This window comes from Dunckerocampus dactyliophorus, chromosome 2 (genome assembly GCF_027744805.1).
Source record: "Dunckerocampus dactyliophorus isolate RoL2022-P2 chromosome 2, RoL_Ddac_1.1, whole genome shotgun sequence".
Lineage (NCBI taxonomy): Eukaryota > Metazoa > Chordata > Actinopteri > Syngnathiformes > Syngnathidae > Dunckerocampus > Dunckerocampus dactyliophorus.
Window position 1 is genome coordinate 40442531 of NC_072820.1, and position 12327 is coordinate 40454857.

Consider the following 12327-nt stretch of genomic DNA (forward strand, 5'->3'; position numbering starts at 1 on the left):
AGGCAGATGACTGGTCCCGCGAGAGTTCAGTTCAACCACAAAGATGACGTTGAATGTAAGCGACCTTCTGTGTGTGGTCGTGAAACTACACAGCTTTAAGAACAATACTTCGGTAAGTAGCACAGACTATTGATGAATGTCCGTTATCTATTAATAAAATCCGATGCAAATATTTCAGATATATTTAATAAAGGCATTTGTTTTAGTCTTTTATTGTTAAACCTACACTGACGTTATTCATCTATTACGTTAGTACAATTGTTATTAGTTTGCATTGTTTTTGTAAAGAGTCGTGTTTTGGTTTAAATTATATTTTAAATGTATTTTCCTTCAAATTCATTTCCCTAATATGTCTCAAGGTGGACTAAAGCGTATTCATGTCAGTAATTTCCACATGAAAAAAATCTACTAATGAATACATGACGAGCAGCTATTCATGGTTAATCTCACAATTTTACAAAATTATCTCTGGATGTCTGCCCTGTTTACCAATTTTTATGAAACAGTTGTTCACAGACATTAGCCATACATTTCTTAAAACATGCTACAACATGTAGTTAACTGCTGTAAAATACAATAACTGTTTATGTGTGCAGAGTGTCAAGAATGTACACAACAGGAGGGAGGAAGCAGTGGTTGTAGATTCTGCTATCAAGCTCATTGGATCCATGTGACTAATCCTGTAGCTGCATGAAATACAGGATGTCGTACCACTGTGTGGCATACGGATGTGGCAAAACTGAAGAAGATGATGTGACGCTGTATAAATTCCCCAGAGATGCTGACGAGTTTCGCAAATGGGAGAAGCAGGTTCAGCGTACTCGCAGCGACTGGGTTGCCTCACCCAACAGTCACCTCTGCAGTGAGCATTTTGGTAAAGACTACTTTGAGCCAAAGTCATCATTGGGGGTTCTGAAGCTACGCCCTGGAGCTGTTCCGACTGTGTTTCTCCGCCCGCACTGCTCCTCCTGCGATGGCACTGGCTGTAATAATTGCCAGCCTCCTATCCGGCACAGGAACATTGTTACAGAACCACATGAATCTGACATTACAGTGAGTAGTTATTCTCTATGAACTAAACAAGAACTTCAAACAACCCTCTTGGTTTTTTATCATTTTTACCTCCTCCATAGACAAAATGTAGTGAAATAGCGCCGTCGATGGCACATGGTACAGAGGGAGGAAGTGATGATGAACAACACAAAAGAAGACCAGGAGTGCACACCTATTCATCAAAGTCCAGAAGGTCCGCCATACTGGCACACCTGCAGGTGGGAAATCAATTATATGTTTCTGCCCATAAGCATTAGTGTTTCATATATTTATCAAAATAAAAATTCTTCTCTCACTGATACCACTGACTCCCCTTAACTGTCTCAGTTGCAGCGTCGGTGTGACACTCATTTCATAAATGTGACTGTACTACACAAACTACATTGCGATGTAAATGATGCGGATGCAATTCAGTTGTATTTGTTTTCACAATAGTTACATTTTGTAGTCTTGAGTTTTTTAACTGTGTGAATACTGCCCAGCGCTTCCATTCATTCATCTATTTTCTATACCGCTTGTTCTCATTCGGTTCACAGTTGAGCTGGAGTCTACCCCAGCTCACTTCAGGCGAGAGGCAGGGTACATTCTGGATCGGTTGAATGTTATATTAAATCAAAATCAATTGATATTGTCTAATCATGCAATGCTTGTGTCTCCAGGAAAAGCCCATATCAAAAAAGGTGTTGCACAAAGTGAAAAAAGCTCCTCCAGCAGCACTGGATGGTGAGGTCTCATACATAAACACAACCAATTGTGTTGTTATTGCTTCACACTGCACTCACACTGCTCCTGTTTAGTGTCTCTTCGTTCTGTAGCACCTGCTGCGGGTTTTGAGTGGGGCGCCTACTTGGACAAGGAAACATCTCTGGGTGCATCCGTCTCCTGCTTCAGTCATGTGAGTACAGAAACACAGTGGATCTTCGAAATTTGAGCGCCCTAAAGGGAGTAAAACCTGTAAACCGACACAAATTTGGGAAATTAATGTCTTTCACTCATTCAATGCCAAATACGTAATATTTATACGTTTTTATAATCCTGAACGCCCAATCCCAACAACGTATTTATACGTCTTTTACATTTTTTTGCACAAGAGGCAACAAGAGGTGATGATGCAACTCTCCACTAATGCATTTCATTTCAGAGCACTTTTAAGCAATAAAAACGGCCACAAGGTGGCATAAGTGCATTTGATAAGAGCTCGGCAGCGATCATTATATTTAGTTTGGATTTTTTTTACATGAAGTTGTATTACATCCCCATCAGCATTGTAGTCCAATAACAGCGACCTATCCCCCGCTTGGTCCCCTTGGCTTCTCAAAACAATATGCGTTCAAAAGATTAATACATTTGCATCACAAAAATGCCTTCTCAAAAAAATCTGACTTCACAAAATGCTTGCCGTTATATTTGTATCCTGCCGTATCCCTGCGCACTGTCGCCTGTGCGTTCACGTGAATGTGAAAAAGACACTTGCTTCGTCTTCTGCTGTGGAGCACATACGTAAACAAGATGGCCGTGGAAGTACATGCAAGCGTCTTCGTCACATACCCATGAACGCACAGGCGACAGTGCGCAGGGATATGGCAGGAGACAGATATAACGGCAAGCTTTTTGTGAGGTCTGATTTTTTTGAGAAGGCATTTTTGTGATGCAAATGTATTAATCTTTTGAACACATATTGTTTTGAGAAGCCGAACTCTTGACTTAATTGTCCCCAGCAACCAAGTGGTACTACGTTCTTGGAAATCTGACCCGAACTGGACTTAGGAGACCAAGTGGGGGGTAGGTCGCTGTTAATGGACTACAATGCTGATGGGAATGTCCTACAACTTCATGTCAAAAAATCCAAACTATCCCTTCAATGGATAAATCACACATGACAGGAAGGAGGAAGTGAGAGAGTGTGGAGGAGTGTAGCATGCAGAAGGTTACGCATTGTAGGGAAATTTGAACGCACGCATGCACACGTGTAAACAAACATAGCGCAGTTCCAAATGTGAAAATTGTAAATAGTTCATGGTGTTTTATTTGTAAATGAATTGTCATTTTGATGTAAAACCACCCACTTTTTTGTTGTTTATGTTGGTATAGTTGTTTAGATATTTGACTGTCACAAAAGCGAAAAATATTTCTGTCAAAGTGAAAGTTATGCTTGAAATGTATTTTTTTCACAAAAAGCTGGTTTTCTCCCTTTTCTAGTCGGGAACTGATACTTACCTACAGTCATGGAACAAAATTATTAGACCACCATTGTTTCTTCGGTTTCTTGTTCATTTTAATGGCTGATACAACTGAAGGTACCTTTTGTTTGGACAAATATAACAATGACAACAAAAATAGCTCATAAGAGTTACATTTTTTGGCAGTACAATGCTATAGCTATTCATGTAAGAACTTAAGTGATTTTGGTTATTATCAAGAAAACCATGGAAGTTGCCAGATATCAGCTCTTAAATTCAACTCTTATGAGCTATATTTGTTATCATCATTATATTTGTCCAAACAAATGTACCTTTAGTTGTACCAGGCATTAAAATTGATCAATAAACTGTAGAAACAAGGATGGTCTAATCATTTTTTCCATGACTGTATGTTCTACTGCTGATTACTAAAGAACGAAAAAAGGTAAAAACAAACGTTTTTTTTTCTGATGAAGACGGGAGTCTAATCTTTCTTTTGGTAGGTTCCATGTTTATATACTGTAGCCATAGAACACAATATTCCGTGTGCCTTGAAAGATCAGTCAAAATGGTCTAAAATGCCCGGTACTGAAGGGGTTGTCTTTTGAAAAATAGCTGGGATTGAATGAGTTAATAATGACAACAGTACTGACACTGACTTGACCCAGTTGATGGTGGAAGGATCATTTTGTACATTGAACACATTCTATCAGCATTATGCTCGAGAGTTATGTATTTACCAAGAAAACGGTCCCTTCCTGCACTTTCACATTATGAATTATATTCTCATACTCGAAATGACTTTTGGAAATATATGAATATTGGATACAGAAACACCTACCTGTAGTGATTTGTTTATGACTTCCACAGGCTCCCATGTGTTCCCAGTGGGATGACATCACTGTTGGGACAAAAGTAGAGGTCTTGAACACCAATGCAGTCCTGCCCAGTAAAGTTTATTGGATCGCTACTATCATTCAAATGGCAGGTGCGTACAACCATCAGTCTCACAATTATGTGATGTCATGTTTAGGACTGTGTGTGTGCGTGCGTGCGTGCGTGCGTGCGTGCGTGCGTGCGTATATAAGACTATACAAGACGACCCTGAATATGGGAACACCCCTGGTTTCAGAATCAACAAAAAAATATTAAAATCATGTTTTCAATATCAGTGAAATAACGACAGAGTGCAATAAAAACAGTGTACAGCCGTCCCTCGCTGCATTGCGGTTCGAACATCGCTCCCTCTGTATATCGCAGTTTTTGGAAAATGAATGAATTAAATAAATAACTGCTGTTTCGTGGTTGACTATGGACTATTATGAGTCAAAAAATGTTGAAAGACAAGTTAGATGTAGTATTCTGGTCACTAGGCGTCAGTAATGTTACATTGATGGGACATTACCTTACATTACATTACCTTCACACTGCATGTTGTCAGTCATGGCATGTCCCACATGAAAAAAAGTTCTGCCTTTCCATGTGGAAGTGGTAAGTTTTTGGCTTATTACTTTGTCCTTCTTCCCCACTCTGTTTGAAACCCTTTCTTATGTTTGTGTGTGTATGTGTGTGTGTGTGAGTGACAGGAAGAAAAGCTCTAATTTTGCTTCACTCTTTGAATTATTACTGTGTGAGAAACAATTATAGTAGTTTATGGGTTATTATTAATATAACACATCTTCAATCATGTTTCATTCATTCCCATTGTGCTACTGTGGTTGTGCTGCCCTTGTTTATATCATAACAGAATATAAATAAGTATGCAGTTAACTGTAGTAGACCTCCCAACTCTGTTATTGTGGCTTTAGGTTTCATATATTAGGTCTATTTGACATCAATTCCCATTCTACAAAGGAGCCTGGCCTCAGCAGATATACTGTATTTACATAGGATTTCTTTTTTTAATTTTTAATAAATTTGAAAACATTTCAAAAAACATTTTCCAGCGTTATGTGTAGCATTTTAAAGAAAAAAGATAATTTATTCCGTTTAGAAATAAGCCTGTAACATAAGAAAATTTGGAAAAAGTGAAGAGTGGTGACTACTTTAAGCACCGTAAGATGAGAAGTTTATTTGAGGTGCTACGTTTAGTTATTAGAGTGGTCACGTCCTACCAGACTGCTTTTGTGGAGAGCACTGTTTGGTGGTGGACTTTTGGCGAGATGGTGCAGAAGGTGCTGGAGTTGGTCATGGAGTTGTGGAAGCCATGTTATCTGGGAGGGGTGCAGGGCCTGTTGTGCGGTGTCATGTGGAAAATATATCCACATCTTTATGATGACATGTTCTTTATTATTTTGCCTTACCCCAAGGTATTAAACTAACAGGACAGGCTTCCTATTTGACCCTCAGATCCACTAAAGCTCAGGCAGGTTCCTTCGATCCTTCATTGTCTATCAGACAGTTTGTGCTTCTTTCTCTCTTTGAGTTATGACTATGTGAGAAGGAATACTTTTATCTTAGTGTTGCTATACTGTACGGGACTGCAAGTAAATAAATAAAAAACACATTTACCGTCCAAGAGGCTCTGATAGTTCTTTGATGGCTGCAACAATTTAAAGTTCTTTGGCAGTGACTGCCTCCAAGCCATAGAGGTACCCACGTGACACCTTTTCTTTCTATGCATATCCATAGAGCAGAGGAGGATGTAAACCCACCATCTTGAATTTAGGAACCTGCAAACATAATAAACATTATCCAAAAAAAAACAACTTGTAAATTGACATAGATTTTATACATACCATAATCCGGGCTGCATCCATTAGGTTAGGGGCATTACCCATTTTTGAGTTTTGTTGCCTTTTCTTGAGCCCTCTGTATCTTCTTTTTCATAGTCTGCTGGTTTCTACAACGTTTGCATACCTTGCAAGCAACCGGGACACGTTGCATGCAAGATATGCATTGTTTTACGGTTGACCCTGGCATTCCAACTGAACAAATGTTGAGAGAAAATTTTATTTAAAAAAACAAAAACCTGAATGATAATGTACAGTAGGTGTGGGCAATCCTGCAAATTTTTGGTATCGATACAATACCCAATAAATACAAGACCAGTATCACCGATACCGATACCGTTTACTTGAACATTTTTAAAGATCACTAATTGTGTGATTTTTGCCTTTTGTGGTGAAATCGGAAAAAAAACACATGCCAAACATTTGTAGCAAACAACAAATATATATTTTTATCAGCAATTTAACGTCATATTAATATTAAGTCAACAAAATAATACAATTATTCCCTTAGTGTCTCCAATTCCATGTAATGTTTTTTTTTATGAGCAAAGTAAAGTCAATAGGGCAACTACTATTGGCTCTCATTCAAATCCTCCATCTGGCTTTTTCCCTCCAAAGTATCCAACGGCTTAGTCCCTGAATTTTTAAACAATATACTGTAACAATATACAAATGCAACAGCATAAACAATGTAACAATATGAACTACACAAGATAAACCAAACATTTGTGAAAATAAACATAGCAGAGAACTGTATAATATCTATTTTATCACGCTCGTGTCAATTCAACTCTGCTACTACCATTGGTAACCGCCCAACCCTAATGTAAAATCTGACATCCGCTGACAAAACATTACGTACTGGATGACAGTGCAGAATTATATCTGGAATAATAATAACCAAAAAAATGGCTTTTTAAATAAACCCCTGCAAGCAATGCTTTAAAATGATCATACCAGCCAAGTTAAAAAATAGCCAAGTGCGCCATGGGAAAGGGACAATCAAAGTGCACTTATAATACACCTTTGAACTTCGCTAGCAATACGTTGGCATTGATATATTTATCTTTTCAGTGTTGTTCACTTTCAGTAACACAAATAAATAAAAAAAAAAACGAAATAAGTGCGTATTTGGGACGCACTGAGCTATGTTAAACATGCCGAATGCATTGGAATAAACCACGAGGCAATAAACGTTGCAATAAGCCACTGACTGTGTGATTAAAAAAAACGTTATGAATACACACTCGTTGGCCACAAATAAGCAAATGTGTTTACATTACCTGTCCCTATAACCTACTGACGTTAATGTTAGCTCAGCAAAGTTCCTTTGCGAAGGAGGTCCTTGCACCACAATTGAAACTCACCTTACACACTATCTTGTGTGTCTTATTTTTAGTGTACTTGTCCTTTTTGTATAATGTGTACTTACTTAAAATGAGTGGAAGTGGTCCAGCAGAATAACACTTTCTCCATCGGCACCTTCAACGAGCGCCACCGTGTGGACTTTCTGCGAAAGCGAAACCTGCATTATAGTTGTCAGACATTCGCCGAAGAAAGACAAAAATCATACAAATCATTGTACACTTTTAGTTACTTATATCTAAATAAGGCAATTCACATAATAATACAAAATCTCGCCTAATTTTAATATTAAATCCAACATCTCTCTGGACCCTCAAGGCAGATGACTGGTCCCGCGAGAGTTCAGTTCAACCACAAAGATGACGTTGAATGTAAGCGACCTTCTGTGTGTGGTCGTGAAACTACACAGCTTTAAGAACAATACTTCGGTAAGTAGCACAGACTATTGATGAATGTCCGTTATCTATTAATAAAATCCGATGCAAATATTTCAGATATATTTAATAAAGGCATTTGTTTTAGTCTTTTATTGTTAAACCTACACTGACGTTATTCATCTATTACGTTAGTACAATTGTTATTAGTTTGCATTGTTTTTGTAAAGAGTCGTGTTTTGGTTTAAATTATATTTTAAATGTATTTTCCTTCAAATTCATTTCCCTAATATGTCTCAAGGTGGACTAAAGCGTATTCATGTCAGTAATTTCCACATGAAAAAAATCTACTAATGAATACATGACGAGCAGCTATTCATGGTTAATCTCACAATTTTACAAAATTATCTCTGGATGTCTGCCCTGTTTACCAATTTTTATGAAACAGTTGTTCACAGACATTAGCCATACATTTCTTAAAACATGCTACAACATGTAGTTAACTGCTGTAAAATACAATAACTGTTTATGTGTGCAGAGTGTCAAGAATGTACACAACAGGAGGGAGGAAGCAGTGGTTGTAGATTCTGCTATCAAGCTCATTGGATCCATGTGACTAATCCTGTAGCTGCATGAAATACAGGATGTCGTACCACTGTGTGGCATACGGATGTGGCAAAACTGAAGAAGATGATGTGACGCTGTATAAATTCCCCAGAGATGCTGACGAGTTTCGCAAATGGGAGAAGCAGGTTCAGCGTACTCGCAGCGACTGGGTTGCCTCACCCAACAGTCACCTCTGCAGTGAGCATTTTGGTAAAGACTACTTTGAGCCAAAGTCATCATTGGGGGTTCTGAAGCTACGCCCTGGAGCTGTTCCGACTGTGTTTCTCCGCCCGCACTGCTCCTCCTGCGATGGCACTGGCTGTAATAATTGCCAGCCTCCTATCCGGCACAGGAACATTGTTACAGAACCACATGAATCTGACATTACAGTGAGTAGTTATTCTCTATGAACTAAACAAGAACTTCAAACAACCCTCTTGGTTTTTTATCATTTTTACCTCCTCCATAGACAAAATGTAGTGAAATAGCGCCGTCGATGGCACATGGTACAGAGGGAGGAAGTGATGATGAACAACACAAAAGAAGACCAGGAGTGCACACCTATTCATCAAAGTCCAGAAGGTCCGCCATACTGGCACACCTGCAGGTGGGAAATCAATTATATGTTTCTGCCCATAAGCATTAGTGTTTCATATATTTATCAAAATAAAAATTCTTCTCTCACTGATACCACTGACTCCCCTTAACTGTCTCAGTTGCAGCGTCGGTGTGACACTCATTTCATAAATGTGACTGTACTACACAAACTACATTGCGATGTAAATGATGCGGATGCAATTCAGTTGTATTTGTTTTCACAATAGTTACATTTTGTAGTCTTGAGTTTTTTAACTGTGTGAATACTGCCCAGCGCTTCCATTCATTCATCTATTTTCTATACCGCTTGTTCTCATTCGGTTCACAGTTGAGCTGGAGTCTACCCCAGCTCACTTCAGGCGAGAGGCAGGGTACATTCTGGATCGGTTGAATGTTATATTAAATCAAAATCAATTGATATTGTCTAATCATGCAATGCTTGTGTCTCCAGGAAAAGCCCATATCAAAAAAGGTGTTGCACAAAGTGAAAAAAGCTCCTCCAGCAGCACTGGATGGTGAGGTCTCATACATAAACACAACCAATTGTGTTGTTATTGCTTCACACTGCACTCACACTGCTCCTGTTTAGTGTCTCTTCGTTCTGTAGCACCTGCTGCGGGTTTTGAGTGGGGCGCCTACTTGGACAAGGAAACATCTCTGGGTGCATCCGTCTCCTGCTTCAGTCATGTGAGTACAGAAACACAGTGGATCTTCGAAATTTGAGCGCCCTAAAGGGAGTAAAACCTGTAAACCGACACAAATTTGGGAAATTAATGTCTTTCACTCATTCAATGCCAAATACGTAATATTTATACGTTTTTATAATCCTGAACGCCCAATCCCAACAACGTATTTATACGTCTTTTACATTTTTTTGCACAAGAGGCAACAAGAGGTGATGATGCAACTCTCCACTAATGCATTTCATTTCAGAGCACTTTTAAGCAATAAAAACGGCCACAAGGTGGCATAAGTGCATTTGATAAGAGCTCGGCAGCGATCATTATATTTAGTTTGGATTTTTTTTACATGAAGTTGTATTACATCCCCATCAGCATTGTAGTCCAATAACAGCGACCTATCCCCCGCTTGGTCCCCTTGGCTTCTCAAAACAATATGCGTTCAAAAGATTAATACATTTGCATCACAAAAATGCCTTCTCAAAAAAATCTGACTTCACAAAATGCTTGCCGTTATATTTGTATCCTGCCGTATCCCTGCGCACTGTCGCCTGTGCGTTCACGTGAATGTGAAAAAGACACTTGCTTCGTCTTCTGCTGTGGAGCACATACGTAAACAAGATGGCCGTGGAAGTACATGCAAGCGTCTTCGTCACATACCCATGAACGCACAGGCGACAGTGCGCAGGGATATGGCAGGAGACAGATATAACGGCAAGCTTTTTGTGAGGTCTGATTTTTTTGAGAAGGCATTTTTGTGATGCAAATGTATTAATCTTTTGAACACATATTGTTTTGAGAAGCCGAACTCTTGACTTAATTGTCCCCAGCAACCAAGTGGTACTACGTTCTTGGAAATCTGACCCGAACTGGACTTAGGAGACCAAGTGGGGGGTAGGTCGCTGTTAATGGACTACAATGCTGATGGGAATGTCCTACAACTTCATGTCAAAAAATCCAAACTATCCCTTCAATGGATAAATCACACATGACAGGAAGGAGGAAGTGAGAGAGTGTGGAGGAGTGTAGCATGCAGAAGGTTACGCATTGTAGGGAAATTTGAACGCACGCATGCACACGTGTAAACAAACATAGCGCAGTTCCAAATGTGAAAATTGTAAATAGTTCATGGTGTTTTATTTGTAAATGAATTGTCATTTTGATGTAAAACCACCCACTTTTTTGTTGTTTATGTTGGTATAGTTGTTTAGATATTTGACTGTCACAAAAGCGAAAAATATTTCTGTCAAAGTGAAAGTTATGCTTGAAATGTATTTTTTTCACAAAAAGCTGGTTTTCTCCCTTTTCTAGTCGGGAACTGATACTTACCTACAGTCATGGAACAAAATTATTAGACCACCATTGTTTCTTCGGTTTCTTGTTCATTTTAATGGCTGATACAACTGAAGGTACCTTTTGTTTGGACAAATATAACAATGACAACAAAAATAGCTCATAAGAGTTACATTTTTTGGCAGTACAATGCTATAGCTATTCATGTAAGAACTTAAGTGATTTTGGTTATTATCAAGAAAACCATGGAAGTTGCCAGATATCAGCTCTTAAATTCAACTCTTATGAGCTATATTTGTTATCATCATTATATTTGTCCAAACAAATGTACCTTTAGTTGTACCAGGCATTAAAATTGATCAATAAACTGTAGAAACAAGGATGGTCTAATCATTTTTTCCATGACTGTATGTTCTACTGCTGATTACTAAAGAACGAAAAAAGGTAAAAACAAACGTTTTTTTTTCTGATGAAGACGGGAGTCTAATCTTTCTTTTGGTAGGTTCCATGTTTATATACTGTAGCCATAGAACACAATATTCCGTGTGCCTTGAAAGATCAGTCAAAATGGTCTAAAATGCCCGGTACTGAAGGGGTTGTCTTTTGAAAAATAGCTGGGATTGAATGAGTTAATAATGACAACAGTACTGACACTGACTTGACCCAGTTGATGGTGGAAGGATCATTTTGTACATTGAACACATTCTATCAGCATTATGCTCGAGAGTTATGTATTTACCAAGAAAACGGTCCCTTCCTGCACTTTCACATTATGAATTATATTCTCATACTCGAAATGACTTTTGGAAATATATGAATATTGGATACAGAAACACCTACCTGTAGTGATTTGTTTATGACTTCCACAGGCTCCCATGTGTTCCCAGTGGGATGACATCACTGTTGGGACAAAAGTAGAGGTCTTGAACACCAATGCAGTCCTGCCCAGTAAAGTTTATTGGATCGCTACTATCATTCAAATGGCAGGTGCGTACAACCATCAGTCTCACAATTATGTGATGTCATGTTTAGGACTGTGTGTGTGCGTGCGTGCGTGCGTGCGTGCGTGCGTGCGTGCGTATATAAGACTATACAAGACGACCCTGAATATGGGAACACCCCTGGTTTCAGAATCAACAAAAAAATATTAAAATCATGTTTTCAATATCAGTGAAATAACGACAGAGTGCAATAAAAACAGTGTACAGCCGTCCCTCGCTGCATTGCGGTTCGAACATCGCTCCCTCTGTATATCGCAGTTTTTGGAAAATGAATGAATTAAATAAATAACTGCTGTTTCGTGGTTGACTATGGACTATTATGAGTCAAAAAATGTTGAAAGACAAGTTAGATGTAGTATTCTGGTCACTAGGCGTCAGTAATGTTACATTGATGGGACATTACCTTACATTACATTACCTTCACACTGCATGTTGTCAGTCATGGC

General features: G+C 38.7%; 1 protein-coding gene across 1 annotated transcript in view; it reads left to right on the forward strand.

Moving 5' to 3' along the window:
• Nucleotides 1-12327, forward strand: part of l3mbtl2 (L3MBTL histone methyl-lysine binding protein 2) — a 24334-nt gene continuing 12007 nt past the window's right edge. The window contains exons 1-11 of the mRNA XM_054752507.1: nt 1-112; nt 597-1053; nt 1134-1271; nt 1713-1776; nt 1851-1948; nt 4104-4221; nt 8329-8699; nt 8780-8917; nt 9359-9422; nt 9497-9594; nt 11750-11867. Of these exons, the coding sequence (XP_054608482.1) occupies nt 691-1053; nt 1134-1271; nt 1713-1776; nt 1851-1948; nt 4104-4221; nt 8329-8699; nt 8780-8917; nt 9359-9422; nt 9497-9594; nt 11750-11867 (1570 nt within the window). The 5' untranslated portion in view covers nt 1-112; nt 597-690. The remainder of the gene's footprint in view (nt 113-596; nt 1054-1133; nt 1272-1712; nt 1777-1850; nt 1949-4103; nt 4222-8328; nt 8700-8779; nt 8918-9358; nt 9423-9496; nt 9595-11749; nt 11868-12327) is intronic.